Below are 23,746 nucleotides of genomic sequence, written 5' to 3' on the forward strand. Positions count from 1 at the left end.
ACCTACCACTAGGTGGCAGCCACAAACCCGCATTTCAGTCAGTCTGTCATACAAATGTATTTATTTATATATCAATCAATTATTAAAACTACAAATGATGTAGCCAAATATTGGAGAATATATTATTTTAGAGGGATATGTTTGTTTATGTAATTTAATATAAAACAAAGAGGCACTACACCCAGTCAGTGTTAATGTCTTTCATTTTCAGTTTTTTGTAGTTAAAAGAATAAGAATATATTCCTACTTTGCATTTCAAATTTTGTTTTTTTCAGTGACACTGTGAACAAACATATTTCCCTGAAATAAGCATTTACTAATACTCAAATTGACAGTTATAACATCCACTAATGCATTTGTACTGTAAATGAAGAGACATACAGTAGTCGTGGCTTCACTAAAGCACCACTTTAGTGCCATCTTGTGGGCATACCGCCACATTACATATTTCTCCTGTGAACTCAGGATATGTGCATTGAAATGTAATTCTTTGTGCCTTTTTAAAAAAAAATAAAAAAACTGCCAGCTCTATATTAGAGACTCAACATAATGATATCTGGCCAAATGTGCATCAAAATTGTGACTTTTATATCCAAGTCCCATACGTTAAAACAATCTGTATTAGTGTTTAATCTGTGTTTTATTTACCCTGCCCACACTGCAGGTCAAGTTTCAAAGTTTCCTTCTCCTCTCTACATGAAACACAACAAATATTGACTGGGGCTGGGAGTCGATCAGTTCAGTGGATTTTAACCTTCAGTTTTCAGCTCAGAAGGACCGTCTGTCTCTCAGCGCTGTTTTATTGTTTTATATGTGTGTGAGTGTGTGTGTGCAGGAAACATGAGGCGTCTTCTGCTGCTCCTCGGGCTCCTGCTGCTCCAACAGGCCTGCTGCTTTGAGTTTGTGATAGATGGAGAATGGGAGGAGGACGTGGTGAGTTTACAGGCACTTGGAGAAAAGTTACATTTGCAAAACAAAGCTTAACCCACTTTTTAGAAAGATATCAAAAACATGCCAAAGTGAAAGAAAGCCAAAACATAAATGTTTGTTCTGTTGAATGTGAATAAACTCTGCTTCTGTTAGTGATTATTGGGTCTATTTAAATGTCTGGCACAAGGACATGACATCTTTTTATTTATATTGTTTCTATGGGATGTTATGATTCACACTTAATCGAGACTCAATTAATAGGGATGTGTTTATTTGTTTAATGTCTTGAAAGAGTTGGGAAACATTTAAATTGGAGGGATTTTCTTTTAGTCTATGTGGGAATTTTATATGGAATTAAAATATTTGACCTGACTTTTGACTTAAAAAACTCCCTTAAAATCTCACCCTTATATCAGAACTATAGCATTTCTTAACCTCCTTTGTCTTCTTTTTGAACTGTTGCTGAAAAAATACAAATATTTAGTATTATTCACCTAACTAGGCTAATGCTGCTTGATTGCTTTTCATCATTATTAAGACAACATTTATGTTTATATCTGTTTTTAAATTAAATGTAATGGCTTGCCCTGACCTTTAACCTTTAAAACCAACTCTCTTGTACTGCTAACATGTCAGTTAATATCTCAGTTTTTGTAAATGTAAGTAAATCCAATTGAAATTCATACGTCTCAAGCATAAATTGTGTCGCCAACATAGGTCATTTTATATGTTATTAAATCTGATTTTCCTTCTGCCCCCAGTCAGACATGCGGGATCATCGGGAGAGGCACAAGGTGAGATCTCCTTCAGAAAACAGCCTCATGTTTCTCATTTATATTCATTTCTAAATGCAGAATACAGAGCTTGATTTTTGTTTCTCATTGATGTTGCAATAATCATTGACCCACAGTGTGGTTCGGATTGCGCAACAATGTACAAAGCATCATCCTCCAGACCTGCTCTGATCCTGAATGTAACCTGTGACACATGTGTCTAAATAACTATAGTTTGTTCATCATAATCATCTCGTGTGTGTGTGTGTGTGTGTGTGTGTGTGTGTGCGCGTGTGTGTGTGTGTGTGTGTGTGTGTGTGTGTGTGTGTGTGTGTGTGTGTGTGTGTGTGTGTGTGTGTGTGTGTGTGTGTGTGTGTGTGTGTGTGTGTGTGTGTGTGTGTGTTCCAGAGAGCCATATTGAACAGCGAGGAGCAGGAAGACTTTGAGGTAGGACTCTTGTTGTTGGAGCCCTCTCCTCTGTGACAGAGTTGACCGTTATCTCACAGTCGATATGCGTCTGTTTGAAGAGACTCCCGTGACTGACGGGTTATTGACTTTGTTCTGAAATAATCCTGCTCTCATTCCCTTTTCTGTCTGTCTTTCTCTTCCTAAAAAAATCTAATCACTGGGACAGTCAGCTGCTTTTATCACATTTAGGGGAAGTGTTACATCAAGACACTTGGGTTTGGAAGACGTAATAGAAGTAAATGCAGAATAAATAAACCAATGGAATTGTTTTAAAGTTTTTTGAATGTATACAAACCTCAGGGGATATTTAAAGAGGAATAACAGTTTGTGTGGTTTTGTGGCACACAGTTGTAAACCATTGAGATAATATTTCTAGTCTTTTAAATTCTTTTTATGCTGCTGCAACGCAAAAGAAATCCCAAATTGGGATCAATAAAGTACTTCTTATCTTATCTTACATGTACATTAAATAACAGCAGAATAAAAAGGTCCCAATTTTCTTCCTTTTATTACATCATTATTTGAAATTTCATATTTTTGAAGACAAAACTCAGAAAGACATCTCTTAGATATTAAGATATGTGTAGAATATTATGGCACAAATTCCAAAATAAAAGGTGGTCCAAGTCAGAGAAAGGAAATAATGAAAAACCTCCTCCTGTTTCTAATATCCTAACTCTTCCCTTATCCTCTCAGGCGATCCGTGGTGAAGACATCACGGTGAAGAGCTACAAGGTGGAGAGCCGCATCACGTCCCGCTTCGCCCACACCACCGTCCGGAGCTCCGTGCTCAACTCGGGCTCCAAGGCCCAGAGCATCGGCTTCAACGTGCAGATCCCCAAACGAGCTTTCATCACTAACTTCACCATGTGAGGCCTTTTTCAGTCCTAGCTGCTGTCACGGAGAGTGTGCAGAGTTTAACCCCGCTCTCTTCTCGTTGCAGGAATGTGAACGGGATCATATTCGTGGGCTCGGTGAAGGAGAAGACGGTGGCCAGGAACCTGTACGCCCAGGCCCGAGCCAGAGGCAAGGCAGCGGGCATCGTCAGGTACTGCTGGGCCTCTGGAGCTGAAACACCAAGGGGACAGACGGACTACAAATCACCTTTCATTCAGTTTAGGAGGGAAACACACATACTTTATGGTTGCTTTGCCCCCATTTGTTGTTGTAGTGTATCTGTTGTGTAGTCATTGGGAGTCCCTTTGTAGGGTTTAGGGTGTTTTTGTGGTTGTTATGCATCTCGTTGGAGCTGTTTTGTGAGTTTTGTCCTCATTTTGAGTCCCTTTTTTGTTGATTTGTAGTCATTTTCTGTCCTTTTGTAAAGCTACTTTGTGTCTCTTTGTATTCATTTATTTTATTTTATTTGAACTCTGTTTTGTCGACACTTTTTCGATAGTTATTTTCATCTTTTTGTAGCTTTTTGTGTCCCTTTATAGTCATTTTGAATCTCATAGCTTTATTTGTGTGTCTCTGGAGTTGTTTTGTATCTCTATGTTGTCATTTTGAGTCACTTTTGTTAATATTTTGAGTCAGTTTGCAGCTTTTCTCATCTCTCTCGGTTTTGTTTCTTATTCTTATCATTTTGTGTCTCTTTGTGTTTGTTTTACCCCTTTTTAATAGCTTTTGTGAGTCTCCTTGTGTCTCTATTTATAGTTGCTATTGTCTCTTTAAGGTTTTTTGTGTGTCTTTGTTCTCGTTTTCTTTGTGGTCGTTTTAATTCTCTTTCTGGAGAATCACAACGTGTCCCTTTGAGAGACATTCTGTATGTGGCTATGCCCAGTAATCCAACAACGATCATGCTCACTTAAATCTTGCTGCTTTCCAGGGCCAATTCCCAGGACATGGAGACGTTTAAAACAGAAGTGCATGTTCCTCCTGGCAGTAAGATTGAGTTTGAGCTGCACTACCAGGAGATGATGCACAGGAGGCTGGGCTTCTACGAGCACTCGCTGTTCCTGCAGCCTGGGAGGCTGGTGCCTCAGTTCCAGGTGAGGAAATCGTAATAAATGCACGTTTGCAGGTCTGTATATCTTATACCAATGGTCCCTGACTCTCCTCAGGTGGATGTGTACATCTTTGAGCCCAAGGGAATCTCCATGGTAGAAACACTGAACACCCTCGGAGAGCAGTTTGTACAGAATATCAAAGTGACCTCGACCAAAGAGAAGGTAAGACTGGAAAACACCCAGAGGGATACAAAAAATGTAGATCGTTTTTTATCTTGAATCGAGGTACAAATAGCTGTTCTGACGATGGTGCGTGAGTGACTTCTGCACATTTAAATTGACAAATGATGGGTTAAAGAATGAACAATTATAAAATATATTACCAAGTATACCAATGTATTTTTATATATTCTTTGCTTGACAAAAATACTTGATGTTAAATATAAAGGCCCACGATTTGCCTCGGAATTTTGCTTTATTTCTGTGTGAATTGTTGCGTCATTAATGATGACAATATTTGCATTAAACAATAAAAATGGTTTAAACATTACATATATACACACACAAACAAAAACCTACCCTTTCTTCTCAGGGATAATTGAAGTCTCTTTTGAATGTGTAGCATATTATATCTAATCATGCGCTGTCTTTGTCCTCAGGCTCATATTGTCTTCAAGCCAAACCTCCAGCAGCAGAGAAAATGTGACAACTGCACTGGAAGCGCGATAGACGGCATCTTCACCGTCAGATATGATGTGACCCGTGACGGCAATGCCGGAGAACTACAGGTATGTTGTCTTTAAAGCCTCAATGATGAACTTGCTTCATGTCGTATATGGCCACAAACACTTTTGGAGATGATCACACCTTTCCTGTTTCCTCCAGGTCTCAGACGGCCACTTCGTCCAGTTCTTTGCTCCCTCCAACCTCTCTCCTCTCCCTAAAAACATCGTGTTCGTCATTGACGTCAGCGGATCCATGTGGGGAGTCAAGATGAAGCAAGTGAGTCGTGTGTTGACATGGAGTTTTGTGCACTTTGACCCACACTACCAAACTATTGAGTATGCCAGAAAGATAAAGTATGTCCCAATACATAGAAAACACTTGGATGTCTTACTGCATCAGGTTGCATTGTGTACTATGTCCCAATTGTATGCATACGGCATGTAATAGTACATATGAAGTAAGGGCAAATGGTATACTGACAGCAATGGTGGAAGAAGTTCTGTGTGTTTTACTTAAGTAAAAGGATCATTAATGAATAATTGTGAATACACTCTGTTGAAAGTGAAAGTCCTTCTTTCTAGGTCTTACTTTAAGTAAAAGTACAAAATTATTGGCATTAAAATGTCCTTAAAGTACAAAAAGGTGAATGTACTTAATTATGGCCAATTTCAAAATCATATATATTAAAAGACTGGATTTCTATAATTAGAAGAAAGAAAAGTACAATTAAAAAAAAATTGAATATCTTCAAAATAAATTCGAACATATCCAAATTGTTGTGGCAGTTAAGAAAATACTCGTACAAGTACCTCAAATATGCATTTAAGTATGTATGAGTAAATGTACTTGGTTATGTTCCACCACAGCAAACAACACTTCAATGTGCATTTTAAAAGGAAAAGCATAATTAAACTCTGTTTCGTAATCAGAAAAAAGGAGGAAAGGAAAAAGGGTTTTAATTTGAAAAGCAGCCTTTTGTGCGATCATTCTGCATTTTAAGAAGTGCATTTAATCCCCTCTGCTCTCTCAGACAGTGGAGGCCATGCAGGCCATTCTGGAGGACTTGGCCATAGACGACCACTTCAGCATCATCGACTTCAACCACAACGTGCGCTGCTGGAACGAAGAGCTGGTGGCCGGATCCTCCATTCAGATCGCAGACGCCAAGAGATACGTCAAGGACATCAAACCCAACGGAGGTGTGAGAGAAAACGACTCTTTCATCTCGTGGGAGGTCGCTCTGAGACCCTGGTGAACATGAACATTGGTGTGTTAACGACCACATTCTACTGACCGCAGGTACCAACATTAACGAGGCTCTGATGAGAGCTGTGCAGATGCTGGTGAGGGCGTCCAATCAGGGGCTCATCGACCCCCGCTCCGTCTCCATGATCATCCTGGTGTCTGACGGAGACCCCACCGTGGGTAGGACTGATGCTCAATATATTTTAGAATCAAAATCGGGTTTATGCCTCGAGTGTTTTCATGTCGGTTTTGTTGTGTGAACACATTTAATAGAAAATCAAATCAAACTAAAACATAATGGAGGAAATTAACCATAACATACAATACGTCTGAATTCAAAGGAAAAAACTGCAGTTTATTTAAAATATGTCAATAAATTGTGGGTCTAAACAAGTAAAAACATCAAGAAAAATAATTACTGTATAGAATGGGGGAATATTACAAAGAAAGGTACGACAAAATAATGTAAAAATAGGTTTAATATATCTGATTTAACATCTAGATGCAGCCCTTAAAAGAGGTACTTTGTGCAGAAGTGTTGAAAATTGGCCAAGGAATAGGCCTTACTTTAAGGGCTCTCAAGGAACTACAATCAGTTTTGGGATTTTTTTGTTAACTGTTGAGGCATCTAAGACGTACAACGTTTCTTAAAGAACTCAAGGTGACACAGGGTGAGTCATTGAGATCCAAATAAAGTAAAAGGAGAGGAAGAAAGACGGATACAATGTCTCTATGCTAGGTGATTGTACATCAGAGGCGGCGCTAGGGGGTGGCTACTTGGGCTCAAGCCCCGGATGTTTCACTTAAAAAAAAAAAATTAAATTTTTTTTTAAATTTTTTTTTTATTTTATTTCTCGGGAGTAATGTGCAGTACCGGAGTCCACCAGAGAGGCAGTCGCTGCGGGACATTAGCCTGCGTACTGCGTAGCCTTCCCTGCCCTGAAGAAGAAGTGATCCTTCCTAGTGCCTGAGGAGTTTTAAGCTAATAGCCTATAAAGTTATGGATATTAGAAAGTTATTTTCATCGAAGCAGGCGCCACAAGCTGCAGCAGCAGCAGCGGCAGCAGCAGCAGTATCAGCAACTGACAACAATGTCATCACCAGCAGTGAAGAAATGGATGATGTTTCAGGTTTGTGAATCTAATGGTGATATCTGCACTCTGGCTGACTGAGTAAGAAGTGAAAAAGAGGGATGTACTGTAACGTTAATCTTATAGCTAGTAAACATGGAGTAACCAAGGCAAGGCACGTTTATTTATATAGCACCTTTCAACACAAGGCAATTCAAGGTGCTTTACAAAAATGAAAGACATTCAGACAAAGGCATTTAAAAACAGTAAAAGATAATAAAAGAAACATTAAAAGAAAAAATACATGAATAAAAAGTTACAGTGCAGTTTAAGATATGAATAATTCACACAGAAGTTCCACTTTACTGATGAACACAACAGCTCAGTTTAAATTAAAAGCAGCGACAAAAAGATAAACCACACTAAGTCAATACCCTTATATGTTAGTATGTATACAGAACATGACTAAAAAGTATTCTAAGATGTAACGTTAACCCTTCATACCTCAGTCTACTTTTAAGACACTAAAATAACGTATTCCAATTTTTATTTTGTTTTCGCGTGTGGAATTATACCGGCTCTCGTTTCAGTACACATAACAACGGAACCATAGCAACGGAACTGACAGGCAACGGAACTGACAGGCAACGGAACTGACAGGCAACACTCTGAATCCGATTGGCTGTGACTGCATCCACTCAGAGTGCCCGATTCAGAAACGTGACTCTTACACTCTTTACGTCACAAACAAAGATGGTGGATGAGAATAGATCTATAAAACGATAAGCAATGCGCAGTGGATCGGAAGAGGACGGTGTGTCGGCGTTGTTCGATAGCGGTGCAGTATGCTAATGGTAACACACGCCAAACATGCTAAATCACATCAGAAGGCATCACCCAGATTTGCCAATCACCGGAGCCCGGCAAAAGACAACAGCAGTTCAACAGCTGATCCCCGCTGTTTTTAAGAAGCCAATAGACATGAAAGCCGAGAGACCAAAATAAATAACGGAAGCTTTTGGCATATTTTTTCAACGACTTGAAACACTTTCTTATTATTTATGATATTTTCAAGACATTCTTTTTAGTTTTACAGCTTGATGAAACCTTTTTGTTTGACATCAGCCATTATAGATACTATGGCCATCTGAGTGTGTGTGGTACTGTTTGTGGTTTGTTTTTAACTGTTTAATACAGTTAATTATTCAAAATGTCAGAGTTCCTTATTTTTAAACTGAAACTTGCACTACTGTTCAAAAGTAAATAACAACAAACCTGGAATTATGCATTTGGGACTTTTTTTTGCTTTTTCTTGTTGTACCGAACCGTACCGAACCGTGACCCCCAAACCGAGGTACGAACCGAACCGTGACTTCTGTGAACCGTTACACCCCTAGTCCCCGGTGTTCCAGGGAACTCACCAAGTGTCAGAAAACACAACCCTCTCTCTTTTCCTCCATACCCAAATCTCTAAAAACGGGGCTGCAACGGATCTGATACAGACTGATCTTGAATTATTTTCTACGTCACAGAAGTGGTGCTCCGCTTATTGGTCAATTCTCCACCTATCAGGGGAATGTGGGGTTGGGCCACGGCCGGCCATTGCGCTGGAGACGCTGTAGTACATATGCCAGGCCTGTAAGTGGCGCTGTAGTCTGCCACAAAAGCAGCGAAGAACCCGCGCATGGTTGCCCTTCTGTTTATACTCTGCTCTGGCTCTTTTTCTCCCTCCCCGAGGCAAGAGTTTGCTCCCGCTGCTGTAATTCAATGCAATCCCTCCCTCGCTGTAATTCTCTCCGGTTAGTCCACCAGTAGATGACAAACACCCTCCTCTCCGGCTCTTCCAAGGAACGAGGGGACCGTGCGGGAGAGTTTGATTTTTATTTCGCCGGTCAACATGTCCGTTAAAGTTTAAATCTTCCGGACAAAATTAGGAAAGTGCCGGTCAAAGGTCTTCTTTGTTATTTATTGAGCTTTAAAACAAATGAATAACGACTCTATATAATAATATTAGAATAAAACACGGAGGACGGAGATCTCTTTTTCTCCCCCTCTTCTCCCCGCTGCAGCCCAGCAGCTGATCTCAGAGCATGTGCCCCTCTCCTGCAGGGGGGCGTGGAGCAGCTCACAGAATCAGCCCCCTGCAAAAACAGCGCTGGAAAGAGCAAATAGAGCGAAATGAGGCATGGCTAAAATGCAGGATCTGTTTGGTATTTTGAAAGAAAAACTATTTATATACTTTATATAGGTATGGCCCTACAATATATTGTTCAAATATAGCATGATATGTCCCCTTTAAGGTATTATTAAGGTAGGGTTAATGTTGCTCTCAAAGTGCACCAGATTGATGCTTTTAACTTCAATATTTAAAAATAAAATCTTCCCGGGGGAGCATGCCCCCGGACCCCCCTAGAGGAGGCGACGACCCCCCTAAAGGATGTTTGGTTCACCCCCCACTTGTAAAAAAAATAGCACTTTACCCCTGCACCCCCCCCCCCCCCCCAACAACTCCTGGGCTAAGCCCCGGATCTCCTACAATCCTAAATCCGCCTCTGCTGTACATCAAATCAAATCAAAATCAAATCAAGTTTTATTTATATAGCACATTTATAAACGATTTTTGGTCGAGCCAAAGTGCTGTACATATAATAAAAATAGCCTACAGTAGAGACACTTTACAGCAAATACAACAGCACAGATTGTTCAGAATATCAGTATGAGAAAAACGACACCCTCTGTCCTCAGACCCTCACATCGTACAAGGAAAAACTTCCTGAGAAAACCCACAGTTTAAGGGGAACATGGGAGAAACCTCAGGGAGAGCAACAGAGGAGGGATCCCTCTCCCAGGACGGACAGACGTGCAATAGATGCCGTGTGTAAATCGAAGAGATGATACATTTTACAGCATATAGACCGAATGTTAGGAAATGAATGTGTCTGTAATAAGAAGATGAATCCACGATGTCATTTAAAACACAGTCTTGTGTCTTTAGTCACTGAGATGATATTTCATTCTCTGCAGGTGAGATCAAGCTGGGCACCATCCAGAAGAATGTGAAGCGGGTGATGAGGGAGGAGTTTTCTCTCTTCTCGCTGGGCATCGGCTTCGACGTGGACTATGACTTCCTGGAGCGGATCGCCATGGAGAACAGAGGCATGGCTCAGAGGATCTACGCCAACCACGATGCAGCAGAGCAGCTCCGGGTACAAACCTAACACTACGAGTAGACACATCTCTGTCTTTGGAAGTGGAAAAAGTTCCATGCAACATAAGTTGTTTGTTATATTTATACAAAAACATACTTGTGATATTTTTCACTTTTTTCGACTTGTGATATTTTTCACTTTTTTTGATTGTTGTATCTTTTCAATTTTTTATACTGTTGTATTTTTTCAATTTTGTATACTGTCTTCTTTTTCCCTTTTGTGGAGAGTTCCGGTCTCGATTTTTTGTCAACCTTTCCACTTTTTTGATCTGTTTTTTTTCTCACTTTTCTCGACTTTTTTGTGTAGTTTTTTTCAGATAGGATATCTATAGTTGATGAAAAAATGCAAAAGTCATGGTCTGGTCTCCATGCAGCCATGATAAAAACCAAGCTGACCCTCACTCTGTTGCTGATTCCATAATTATGTTCAATTGTTCAAAGTAATATATATATATATATATATATATATTATGTAGAAAAGGGAGGAAAATATTTCATTCCAGCATCTAATTCTGCCTCCCTCCTCCTCCTCCTCCTCCTCCTCCTCCTCCTCCTCCTCCTCCTCCTCCTCCTCCTCCTCCTCCTCCTCCTCCTCCTCCTCCCCCTACAGGCGTTTTACAGCCAGGTCTCCTCCCCCCTGCTGAGGATGATCCAGGTTCAGTTCCCGGAGGACTCGGTGTCAGACGTCACCCAGAACCGCTTCGATAAGTACTTCAGCGGCTCGGAGCTGGTGGTGGCCGGGAAAGTGAAGCCGTCGGAGAGCAACACGCTGACCAGCTTCACCACCGCCCGCGCCGTGAGTAAAATGCAATTTACATTAACATTTAAAATATTTACTTGTGATTCTTTGAGTTGTGCCTCTTCAGATTACCAACTGATTATTAAGAAACACCTCCATTTACAAGTTCTGTACACCATTCCACACCTGTGTTTTTTCTGCCGAAAGAATCGATTCACAGATTTCAAATAAACTTTTCCTGAATCTTTTCTTTTTGTGTGAAATACTACACAGTTTTTCCTCTTCAGGTTTCTAAAAATGTTAGCAAAAATCTCAATTCCCACATAGAATTATACATGTGTTTAGAAATAAAGGGTTAAAGGTTATTGCTGAAGGAAAGAAGTTCAGATTTAGCATCACTAGTGTCCTCTGTGCTGTGTGCTCCCTCAGGCCCGTATGGACGTCACCTTTGAGACGGAGGGAGACTTCACGGAGCTGGACACGGAGCTGGCCAAGCAGCAGCACTCCTTCACGGGCTTCGCCAGACAGATGTGGGCCTACATCACCGTCAAACAGCTGATCTCTGAGAGGTGAGAGGCCTGCAGAGAAACGGAGAACTGTTGGATAATCAAGAAACAAGAATTGGAAATAAATGTCTTCAGTCCTGATCACAACAACTAATTATTCATAAATGTTCTGAATTGTAATCCGTAAAATGCCATTTATTTTACACAATGCCACTGTTGCACAAACATTGAATACAGGATCTGAAGGTGAACTTCCAAAATAAAAACATTTACTAAATGATATGACATTAACACAGCAAAAGTCATGAAAAAAAGAAAGAAGTTAAGGAATGAAGCGTCCTAATATGAATAAATAGGAAAATCTAAATACAAAAACAAAACACCAATGGCCCTTTATTACGTCGGTATGAAACATGCTCTCCTGCAGGAGTATGACAGGTGTTTGCATGATAGTCAGTGTGATCAGCTGTGTCTCTCCTGCAGGGCTCTGGCTCCCACGGCGGTGAAGAAGAGGAAGATCACTCAGAGGATCATGGCGCTGGCCGTGGAGCATCAGTTTGTCACTCCACTCACCGCGCTGCTGGTGGAGAGCGAGGACACCAACGAGAGGCTGCTGGCCGACTCTCCGAAGGACCCCAAACATGGCTGCTGCTCAGGTGCCTGACAGATAAATATTTGACATTAAAGTATAATCGTATCGTACAATCGGTAATGTAATGCAGAATTAACATCATGTGTGTAGGTGCAGGGTTTGGTGGAGGCTCCTCCTCGGCGCTCAATCCAGTGAATGTGGTGTACCAGGCCCCCCCCTGGGTCCAGATGACCACTAACGCCCCCCCCAGCCAGGCTGTTAAGGGCAGCGAGGAGTACGCCCTGCCTCCAACGGTCAACTTAGGTAACACGCACGCACGCACTCATGTGCACACACACACACGCACGCACGCACACGCACACGCACACACACGCACACACACACCCACACACTCTCAGGTTAGAGGTTGTGGAGAGTGTCTGAACTGTTTTTTTTCCTACAGTGATTTATTTTTCCCACATGTTTTTGGAAAGCTTTATTCCACGCCCTTGCAAGGTCTTCCTTTAAACATGGCCTTAAAACAACCAGTATGGGACTCATTAGCCATGAGGAATAACACAAACCAGACACACTTTCATATACCATATAAATAAATAACTTTATTAGATGTATTGTTTTAAAATCAAGTCTGAAATTCAATTGTATTGTCCTTGAAGGGTGGTTCTACCATCTTCCATCAGTGGGTGATGCTTGTAGTGGTTGACACCAAATTAGTGTTAAATAGGCAACACACACACACACACACACACACACACACACACACACACACACACACACACACACACACACACACACACACACACACACACACACACACACACACACACACACACACACACACACACACACACACACACACACACACACACACACACACACACACACACACACACACACACACACACACACTCATGATGACCTCCATAGGCACTCTTCAAGCTGCAGTGTCGAATGTGAATGTGTGACGGGCTCAGTGTTTCTCCTGCAGTGGATAACGACCCTCACTTCATCGTCCACCTGCCCAGCAGCAACATGGACGTCTGCTTCAACATCGACTCCGCCCCCGGACACATCCTCAACCTGGTGACTGACACTGGAACAGGTACCACACTGCCTGCTTCAAAAATAAGATTCAAACACAATTTAAACTAAATTAAATGAAACTTGATCGAAAACTGGTCCTCGGGGGTTTTCCCAACTTCTGGAAGGAGACAACTTTTTCCCCGTTCCCAGTTGTTATGCTAACACTCTCCTGACTGTAGCTTTATATATAACCAACCCAGTCTCACGGCATTTTGTGTTCACCAACACGATTTTTAATGTATTGATTCGTGTTCACCAACACGATGTGCCCCTTTTTTTCGTGTTGCACAGCACGATTTTAAAAGCAATGTATTTCTACTGCCTGCAGCACGTCTTTTTCTCCGGTCGGGTCGAGGAAGACCGGAAGCTGTGTGGTTCATATAAACATGTTCTTACTCAATATCAAGCCACAGTTATTGCTTTTATTTGAAATCGTATCATTTCGGACTTTTGTTGCCGTCTTTGAGGAAAATAAATGGGGCTCAGAGCCTCAGGATACTGAAATCTGTATTTTAAATATTTTTTCCTTCTAATTTGTTATTCTTTTCAAAATAACACACTGTTATTTACTCACCAATAACACACAATTATCCTTGCTTTTATTTATTGGTTTAATTCCATAATCTCGGGCTTTTTTGGTGTCCGTCAGGAACTGAATTTCAAAATAAAAGTAACCGGAAACAGACGTATGCCTATAAGGGACATTTCGAACATCATTGCGATTTTCAACATTTCTGAGTTTAGGATGGCCGAAGACACTACACTACCCATAATCCCCAGCTATCGTTTAGGACTACAGTCCCCGTAAGGTTACGCAGAGCGTCAAACAGCTGTGTGAAATGGAACGAAATCACGCCAGTCTATCCAAAACTGGAATCGAACACCCCCCCAGAACTACACATGCTGGCTATTGTGTTTCGCAAAATGTTCTATGGGACGTCTCTACTGAACGTTTTCGTTTTTCCCACAATTAGAAGTTGCCAGTATTAAACACATTGGTGTTATCAAATGTAAAACATATAATTAATAAATGGGAGAAAATCGCTTGTGTCCTTAATGCGCAGCATTAATATATAGCATTAATATACCCACATGACAGCTCATTGCTACTTTGTAATTCTACTCCACGACAATTCAGAGGTTAACCTGGTATTTTTACTCCACTGCATTTATTTGAGTTACTTTGCAGATTCTGATTAATTATGTGAAATATAAACAACCCATAAATCAGAGTAAAATTCAGGTAAGGTGATTGTCAAGTGCCAACAATCAGGAGAGATATTTGATAGTTGGTGCTTGAGAAGACTAAACATGTATCTGCAATTGACATGAATGGAAACAAGTAATAAAGTATATTCATTACTCGTTATTCTCTACTAATAGTTAATTAAAGACTGTATATTATGGCTATTTTGCACATCCCTTTCAAGATTTTCAAAGGTTTATTGACATATCATACACAACTACGGTGTAGTTATGCAATGAATGAAAAACTTGGGTCACAGGTTCCTCAACAGTGCATTACAAGACATCTATCAATATGTGTGTACCTCCACCATTAAACTGTCATATTCTGCACATTTCTTATTCTATCTACATACATAAGAGTATAATTAATGTGTATAATATCAGTTAAAATAAGTGCTTCAACATAGTTAACATTGCAGGAAAGCAATATATTAGACGTTAAGTACGTTGTCAGGCTTAATATTTATCTGTAGATAGATACCCCCTAAGCTTTTTTCTTATTTGAAAGAAGACCATAATCTGTTATTTAATGTTTAAATAAAGGTTAATTCGTTTTTCTGTTTTGCACCTCCTCCTATTAATATCGTTGTACATCCTGCACTAAACTGTTTTATTGTAGAGATCACTTATAGTATCTTCTTGATTTTTTATATTCTATATTTCTATATTTATACTTTCCCCCTATGAAAGTATGTACTCTTAATATTGTTTTAATCAAATATAACACATAAAAACAATAATTCAATAACGTGCTTTAACCACTAGGAGGTGCACACAAGGTACACACAGCCATAATAACTTTGTATTATTAGTGTGTATGTACAACATCTGAAGATGTATAGTTTTATGCATGCTTTCACATAATTTTACAGCATATTGCTATACTATTTCAGACTCAGTATTTACATTCTTACATTCAAAGAAAATCAGTAATATCTTTAAAAACTACAGTCCTTTTCTATCAGCTGTGCACCGTTATGGTGTAAATATAACCTATCTATGAATTAGATCAAATGTAAAAGTCAGCCGAATTAGTGTTGATACTGCAAGGAGACGTATTGTGTGAAGAGAAATTGAAGATGTTGTTTAATTGTTGATATATTTATGATCCATCAAGTATTCAGTTTCGGCGGCATTTCTTCCAGTTTTTCCAAAGGTCTTCTCATCAGGGCTCTATAAATAAAGAACTACGGCAGATCTGTAATATGTAATGCAGCCGAACCGTTACAATTACAATTACATTACAATGCCGTTATGTGATGACTTTCAAAGAGAAAAGCAAGAGCACTCGGAATTAAGTATTCTTTTATTCTTTTAAAATGTTTTCCAGATTTCATATAATATAAACACCAAATCCTAGCATGCATTGCGGCTAACACATCCAATCAGCGAGCTTAAAACCATAGCTAAGGATCTTGGGTAATCGCTCGAAATGCCTACGTCTGTTTCCGGTTATATTTATTTTGAAATTCAGTTCCTGACGGACGCCAAAAAAGCCAGAGATTATGGAATTAAAACAATAAATAAAAGCAAGGATAATTGTGTGTTATTGGTGAGTAAATAACAGTGTGTTATTTTGAAAAGAATAACAAATTAGAAGGAAAAACAGATTTAAAAAATACAGATTTCAGTATCCTGAGGCTCTGAGCCCCATTTATTTTCCTCACAGACGGCAACAAAAGTCCGAAATTATACGATTTAAAATAAAAGCAATAACTGTGGCTTGATATTGAGTAAGAACATGTTTTTATGAACCACACAGCTTCCGGTCTTCCACGACCCGACCGGAGAAAAAGACGTGCTGCAGCCTGCAGGCACGAAACACATTACCAGTAGAAATACATTACTTTTAAAATCGTGCTGTGCAACACGAAAAAAAGGGGCAAATCGTGTTGGTGAACACGAATCAATAGATTAAAAATCGTGTTGGTGAACACGAAATGCCGTGAGACTGGGTTGATATAACAGATACACACATGACTGTTATATTTCGTCATATGTTGCACCTTTTAACTTACAATACCCTGACAATGAATATCTACTTTTTTCTGCTTTACTTGTAACACATTTGTCACTGGAGCATTACAAATAAAGAATAACCCCACTTCTTTTAGGTTTGGTGGTGACCGGTCAGTTGGTCGGCTCCAAGCAGGCGCACAAAGGCAAACTGAGCACGTACTTCGGCACCATCTCAGTGTACTACCAGCCCGATGGAGTGAGCCTGACCGTCGGCACCGACAGCATCTCCATGACTGACGGCCAGAGAAACCACTCCTTCACCTGGGGGACCACGGCTAAAATCTCACAGGATGGGTAACCCTGACACATTTCATCTTTAATTACAGCATCTACCTCACTCAGGGTGATTTTTACCTCATGTTGTCATGTTTCTGTGTTTCAGTGTGAGGATCTCCATTGTGAAGAACTCTCATGTGTCCATCATGATAAATAATAATATCCATGTAATGGTGTTACTTCACCGTGTGTGGACGAAAAATCCAGTCAGTGTCGACTTCCTCGGTGTTTACATTCCCAACGATAACCAGTACTCCCCTCTGGTGCACGGACTGATAGGTAGGTCTCTGTGCGTGGTGTGAAATACTTTCAAGCAGCGATACAACCACAGGGTGTTACTGAGATATCTGTGAATCAGATATGAGGCCTAAGACTGTAAAAAAAACATGCATGAAGACACCTATATGTTTCTAAAGGGAGGGTATATATTTCATTTACTGAACCTATTTAATACAAATGTGGATTCACATATATCTACTTAACAGACACTGACTTTTTGCAATCAAAACGCACATTATAACAAGTTATTGAGCTCTAGAGGTAAAAGCAGTTGACTGACTTTTTTAGTTTAAAACATTTTTTAACCAACATAAATGTGTTTTTGTGCCACTAGTGTCACTGCAACAATATTCTAAACTTCAAGGGACAACAAATAAATGTTTCTCTTACTTGTAGTGCTATTTATCGATCATGATTGTTGTCTGCCTTCTCTATTATTTTTCCTTTTACAAAACTGCACCAACCGAAGGGCCAGCACAAGCCTCTCACCCCCACGCAGATACACACTCCCTTCCACACAATGATATGGATGACGAGTGTGGTTCAATAAAAAAGAAAATAGTTCCTTCACAATACGTTTTGTCAATCCCTTTTGGTAATCAGGTCATGAATTTTGCTAAGAAACATAGTAGTAGTGAAGCTGAAAGTGTGTGTGATCTCTCAGGGCAGTTTTCCAGAGAGCCTGAGGTGAGTGTGCACGACATGCACGAGGGAATGGACCCTCTGAAGAAGGAGGCCACGATGGAGGTGAAGGGCAACACGCTGCTCGTCACCAGGTAGGTCTTAACGCAGATGAAGTGATTTCTGAAAGAACACACTTCATATTCAAACCATAAATCTTGTGTGTACGTTAGGGGCTGGCAGAAGGACTACAGGCGCGATAAGAGGCTCGGATCAAGCATCTACTGCTGGTTCATTCACAACAGTGGGAAGGGCTTCATCGACGGCCACTACACCGACTACATCGTCCCACATCTCAACAGCTTCCTGCAGGCGCGCTGAGCTGCCAGAGACACATTCAAGTACCATGCTCATCTATAGGGCTGCACTATTAATCCAAATGTTATCCAAATCAAAATATGGACTAGTGCAATATTAAAATCACAGGTAGCACAGTATTTGTAAAAGGCTAAGTATGTGTTCTACAGATTTATAAAACATATTTGTTTGGTACAGATATCACACCAAAATCATTTAATATTTGTTTCAATATTAAGAATCATAATTAGAACATGACAAATCTCTCTAATATTATGAATAATGTTGCAATTGCAATATTATTCATAACATTAGAGAGATTTGTCAGTCAAAACAAGTTATCTTTTCCAGATCTTTCCACACTGCTATTAACACCCATTTAGAAAAAGTGAAAACAGGAGGCGTGTGGCACAGTGGGTTGTGCGTTGGTGTTCGGATCAGGGGGTCACAGGTTGAAACCCCACTGCAGTCAGCATGTCGTTGTGTCCCTGAGACACTTCACCCTAAATTGCTCCTGTGGGGATTGTCCACAGTAATGAGTATGTAAGTCGCTTTGGATAGAAGTGTCTAACAAGTGTCATGTAATGTAATGAGTAAATAGAAAGGGAAGACGATCCTTTTCCCCATTGTGGTTTTTATGAATCTATATTTCCTGATTTTTCTTTTTGTAATTATAAGTCCGGGATGGTTGATATGGCCAAAGTCTATATAGCATTTTATATTCAGTAATTGTTCTGTAAATTAAATTAATACACTGCATCACATTTGATTATTTTTGTTTTATATACATCATAGAAGACAACACAAATACATTATTTTCAAAATGAAAGCTTTAAGGTTCCTGAGGACAATCATTTGTGGTGTAACAGGTTTTAAAGTTAACGGAAGCAAATGAATGCCAGTCTGTGTTAATAAAGTGAATTCATAAAATAAAAGTTAATTAACCAAAGAAAAAAAGACTTTTCCTGAAGGTTTTATTTACATTTCATTTAAAAAACGCTCACAAATTACTGTGCAACCAGAATGCTTTGTCCCCCTTATTTAAAATGTCATTCTCCTCCATTTCTGCCCAAATCATGGATATATAATTGCAGGATCTCTATTGGTCGACACATTTCTATCATTGTACTGATTCCCCATTATATCCCCCAATCCTATTATAAATGTTTGATTCCTAATTATAAAAAAGAACACCATAAAGTCACTTTTTGTTCAATTTATTAAGACAAAATGTACATTTGCAATGCTAAGATCAACTTGAACATCCGATACAAAATAAAAAACAAATTGAACACATTGCTCTGAGTTTCTCTGTGATGATGTGTGTGTGTGTGTGTGTGTGTGTGTGTGTGTGTGTGTGTGTGTGTATATACAGGTGGATGTTGGGGAAATAACTTTGACTAAGTAGAGTCCCTGAGGTTAGAGCAGACAGGTTGTTGGTTCAGGCCAGTTTAGAGAAATCCTCGTAGGCGACGCTCACCGTCTTCCCCTTCTGAAGACCCTGAGGACGAGAAGATCAAACTTCAATCACAAAACGAAAAGAGAGTGCAGCTAAGGAAAGCAATAATAGTTTTTAAAATGTAAAGATTTTTTACAGCGAAATTCAGTTTTTAGATTAATATGATGCTTAAAACATATTTTGAAGTGTATTATCACATGGGAATTCTACCTGGAATCTTTTTTTTGTCTAATGTTGTGTGATAACAGCATATATTTAGTTCAACCACCAGTCATTGTGACATTTTGAGTAATCATTTTGTGCTTAAGGACCACAAACCAGTCAGAAATACAGAAGACCTTTGCATTCAAACTGGGGGAAATAAAACTAAAAACTATCTGCATGGTGAGTTAACCCTAGAGGAAAAGTAGATACTTTTCATAATTTGGTATAGGCTGTTTATGTTTTTCATGAGTTTTAAGAGGCAACTGTTGGATATCTTATCTTATATCCAGAACTATTTTATATTTACCTTACAGATGTGCAGTGGATAACATGTGAGATGTACAGTACTATAAATACTCACAGTTGCGATTGTGAGCGTGGCGCTGAAGTTCTTCTCGTCTATCCCCTCCAGCAGAGCCTCCCTCTCTCTGTGCGGCCCGTTCAGGATCAGAACCTGTTTACCTGCAGGGAGAGTCACAACAAGAGGCTGAGGAGGATAGAAAGTACAGCTGAGGTACAGACATGATGCTGCCCCCATCCATCAGATTACTATACTTGACTGTATAAGTGTTAAAGAGCTTTGGATGTTTACCTGGTGCAGGTATGACCGTCTCCACGTGATTCTGGTCCAATTTCAGTTTGTCTCCGGAGTCGATCATCTTAACAACGGCTCCATATTTCTCTCGTACCTCCTACAATTAAAAAGGATCCACAGCTTTTAGAAACAAAGGTCTCCATATTGAGGTTTTATTTCTTTTTTGGCTTTAATATTTCATTCTACTTTGTGGCTATGTATAATGTCTCAGAAGTAAGTTTTGCTATGTATATGTAATCCACGTTCTTCAATTCAAGAGACTTCACTGCATGTAAACTACAAAAAACATGGATTTCTTTTTATTGTGAAGCTATTGAGGCAGTCAATTATATATATTTTAATTATATTATTATTATTATTATTATAATATATTAATTAATATATTAGATATTCAGGTTTTGATGTCAAAGCATTGAGAGAAATTCATGCCATTTCATTTTTTCCACATTTCCAAAAAAGCTGAAACTGAATCTTAATTTTTACTATTTTTTTTTACCAGGCAATTTTGTTTCACATTAAGTCTTTGTTAAGTTGAATTTAGGTCAATATTATTCCTGATTGTTCTTCTTTTAGTTAGGTAAACATAATAAACCTGATCCATATGCACATAAACATACTCTCACAAAGATAAATGCAAAGCGTTTTTTACCATGATGATCGCCTTCTTCTTGTGGTACTTCTCTCCAAGTCTCTTTGTGACGACTTTGACCACGATGTTTGGCTGCAGCCAGAAATCCAATCTGACCGACTGCTTCTTCTTCTTCTTCTCCTCCATCTGAACAAACAGCATGTATATAACGTCTCAATGTAAACACAGACACATTAGTAGAACATACCAGTAGATCATCCCCTCTACCTCCATAATCTCCTCCAGAGCAGATTTCTTCTTCTTCTCCCCTCTGGTGTCTGCACTCGTGTCTTTTCTCTTGGCTGACGATGATGCGGCTGCTTTGAGGGCACTCGCACCCAGAGCAGAACTAAAAAGGAGACAAACAGTTTCAGATAATATTATCAAATAAGACTTTCTTGATAATTGAGAAGCTTTTTTTCAAGGCATACAATGACCATGGTTTTAATGCAGATTTAAGGACATTTTAAGGACACATTTACATAGGTAATTATCTATTTTCCTAATAATTATTAAGTAGAAACCTGTGTTAAGAATAAACACAAATATTAATACAGTAATAAACCTTTTTAAAAAAGGATACAAAATAAAACACGGGGCAACAAGACGTGTATTTTAAAATCTAACTTAACTATTTAAGAAAATATAAAATAAATTAGTTATTTACAGTGGAAGATAAAAAAAATAAAAAAATAGTATAATTTCTTTCATTATACCGTGTTTACGTTAAAAAAAGGCAGCAGATATCTTTACCTTGATTTAGAAGGACCGGCTACAGATGAGGAGGCGCCCAGGTTGAAAGCAACTGCAGAAAAAACGTAAGTGTGAGTGACAAGAAAAGCATTAACGACATTTAACTGATCACAAAAATAAAACTAACCTTTTTCTTCTTCACTCTCACGTTTCAGCTCTGTGAAAACTGGGGTTTCCTAAAGATTAGAATACAGGAACACAAATGTGAAATCTCAACTCCATTGATCTTCATAAAGCACAATTGAGCCTGTGTGAAACTGAGTGCGTCCTCTCTGGTCCTCACTTCTTCCTCCTTGTCGCCCCGGCCTCTGCGGACCTGCTCCTCGATGAACTTGGCGCTCCTCTCTTCGTCGTCCAGGTCCTGCTTTTTCTTCCTCGCCTGCTCCTCTTGTCGGCGGATGGTCTCCGGATCGCGGTCGATGTACTGGATGTACCAGCCTTTGGGAGTCTCGTCCACCTTGCAGAAACCTAGAAGTAACATCATCAACTAATTATTACACAAAAGAGTCTCCTTTTAATGTAGCAGTTCTTGTACCTGTTTTGTGACTCATGTCCAAAACGTATTTGGTAAGAAATTGGTACCAACATAATTTCCATGATTTGTTTAACAAGACAGATCATTTTGAAAGTTTTGTTAATACACACGGTTACATAATTCACATGTTGTTTTTATGGTAATTTGGTAAACCGCCTTGTTATGTAGTTATATTATGAGCCAAGATTGCACCTAATGCTCTTTATTAATAGGTTCATTGATAATTTGCTTAAAATTTTTTATAATTGTTTTGACATCTTGAAAAAAAGACTACTGGTTTTGAATACTTGTGCCGTGTGTTTACATTTCGGTCTATGGACAGATTTTGACATCAAAATAGTGTTAAACGATGCAAAATAGTAGCACAAAACGTTACAGATCTGTAGTTCAGAATCAGAAACAGGTTTATTACTAGGTAGGTTGACACGTACGAGGAATTTGATTTGGTATTGTGGTGCTAACATAAAAGTAAGTAGTTATTCCACTGTCAGTTCATTCTGCTCTGTAATTATGGAACTTGTTGTAGATCTTTTTGGCTGAAAGGGAACGTTTCCTTCATAAATGTTTGTGATTTGTGTCTGTGCATGTTGAACCACATTTCAGGAGAGTTTACCTTCTCTGCCCAGCCACTTGGTGAAGTCAGTGAGAGTCTCCCACTGTGTGGAGTTCATGTGGACGTGCTCTCTGTCGTTGATGTATTCATTGTAGATTATGTTGTTGTGCACTCGCTTGGTCCCTAAAACAGAACAAATGTGATCAGTTTTCTTACAGTAAAAAGTTCCAAACTTCTGGATAGTCTGAGTGGATTCAGGACTCACCAAAACGTCTCCTTAAGAGCTCCAGGAATTCGTTTTTGAACTCACTGCGAAGAGAGGAAGCAGGAATTAACTCCAACCATATGAAGAACAACATTAACATGCTAAATTTACATTCAAAAGAACTTACTCGGAGAAGTAGTCCATGAATTTGTTTGGGTCTTCTGAGGCTAGCAGAAGCTGCCTCTGGTGGGACTCAGCCATGCAGTGGCATTTGAAGCCATTCTGGAACGAATGAAATACAAAATAGGTTGAATATGTTGAAATAACTTCTAAATATTACACCAAAAGCACGGTGTTTTACCTCATCTCGGCATTGTTTCTGACACATCTGGCAATACCATCTCAACTTTTGGAGACCTTTGGATTTTATCCGGTTGCCTATCGCCTTCGGGGAGAGAAAATCCGCTTTCCCCATTCTGAGCAGCAATACTAACCATAAAACACCCGCTAATGGTCGATTAATAACGCTAAAACGGACAAACCGTGGCTAAATTATCGACAACCACAAGCCGCTAACGTAAACAGTTTCCGCGTGTTACCGTCATAACGCTGAAATCACGCGATAACTGAATATGCGTTCAGGGACTACTTAGACTCCACTGCATCTCAACGTCAACTGTCGTACTTTTCACACCACTTCTGTAATTTGGTTACTTTGCCAATTTAGA

General features: G+C 39.4%; 2 protein-coding genes across 2 annotated transcripts; one reads left to right on the plus strand and one right to left on the minus strand.

Annotated features, from left to right (window-relative positions):
• Positions 1-691: 691 nt before the first annotated feature.
• Positions 692-19,382, plus strand: itih2 (inter-alpha-trypsin inhibitor heavy chain 2). Its single transcript, XM_034074835.2, has 21 exons — positions 692-933; positions 1,692-1,724; positions 2,112-2,150; positions 2,868-3,040; positions 3,115-3,219; positions 3,997-4,159; positions 4,232-4,339; positions 4,777-4,905; positions 5,003-5,119; positions 5,874-6,042; positions 6,143-6,268; positions 10,183-10,364; positions 10,977-11,162; positions 11,535-11,674; positions 12,095-12,267; positions 12,354-12,506; positions 13,192-13,305; positions 16,649-16,847; positions 16,936-17,108; positions 17,773-17,884; positions 17,963-19,382. The coding sequence occupies exons 1-21, from the start codon at positions 841-843 to the stop codon at positions 18,108-18,110; spliced, it is 2,835 nt and encodes a 944-aa protein (XP_033930726.1). The 5' UTR covers positions 692-840; the 3' UTR covers positions 18,111-19,382.
• On the minus strand, positions 19,288-23,623 carry kin (Kin17 DNA and RNA binding protein). Its single transcript, XM_034074836.2, has 12 exons — positions 23,380-23,623; positions 23,206-23,300; positions 23,079-23,122; positions 22,874-22,996; positions 22,009-22,193; positions 21,853-21,901; positions 21,726-21,777; positions 21,201-21,321; positions 20,994-21,119; positions 20,342-20,441; positions 20,111-20,211; positions 19,288-19,587 (listed from the first exon to the last, which is right to left on the minus strand). The coding sequence occupies exons 1-12, from the start codon at positions 23,491-23,493 to the stop codon at positions 19,528-19,530; spliced, it is 1,170 nt and encodes a 389-aa protein (XP_033930727.1). The 5' UTR covers positions 23,494-23,623; the 3' UTR covers positions 19,288-19,527.
• Between the last annotated feature and the right edge of the window lie 123 nt (positions 23,624-23,746).

The sequence above is a fragment of the Pseudochaenichthys georgianus genome, chromosome 23 (genome assembly GCF_902827115.2).
Source record: "Pseudochaenichthys georgianus chromosome 23, fPseGeo1.2, whole genome shotgun sequence".
Lineage (NCBI taxonomy): Eukaryota > Metazoa > Chordata > Actinopteri > Perciformes > Channichthyidae > Pseudochaenichthys > Pseudochaenichthys georgianus.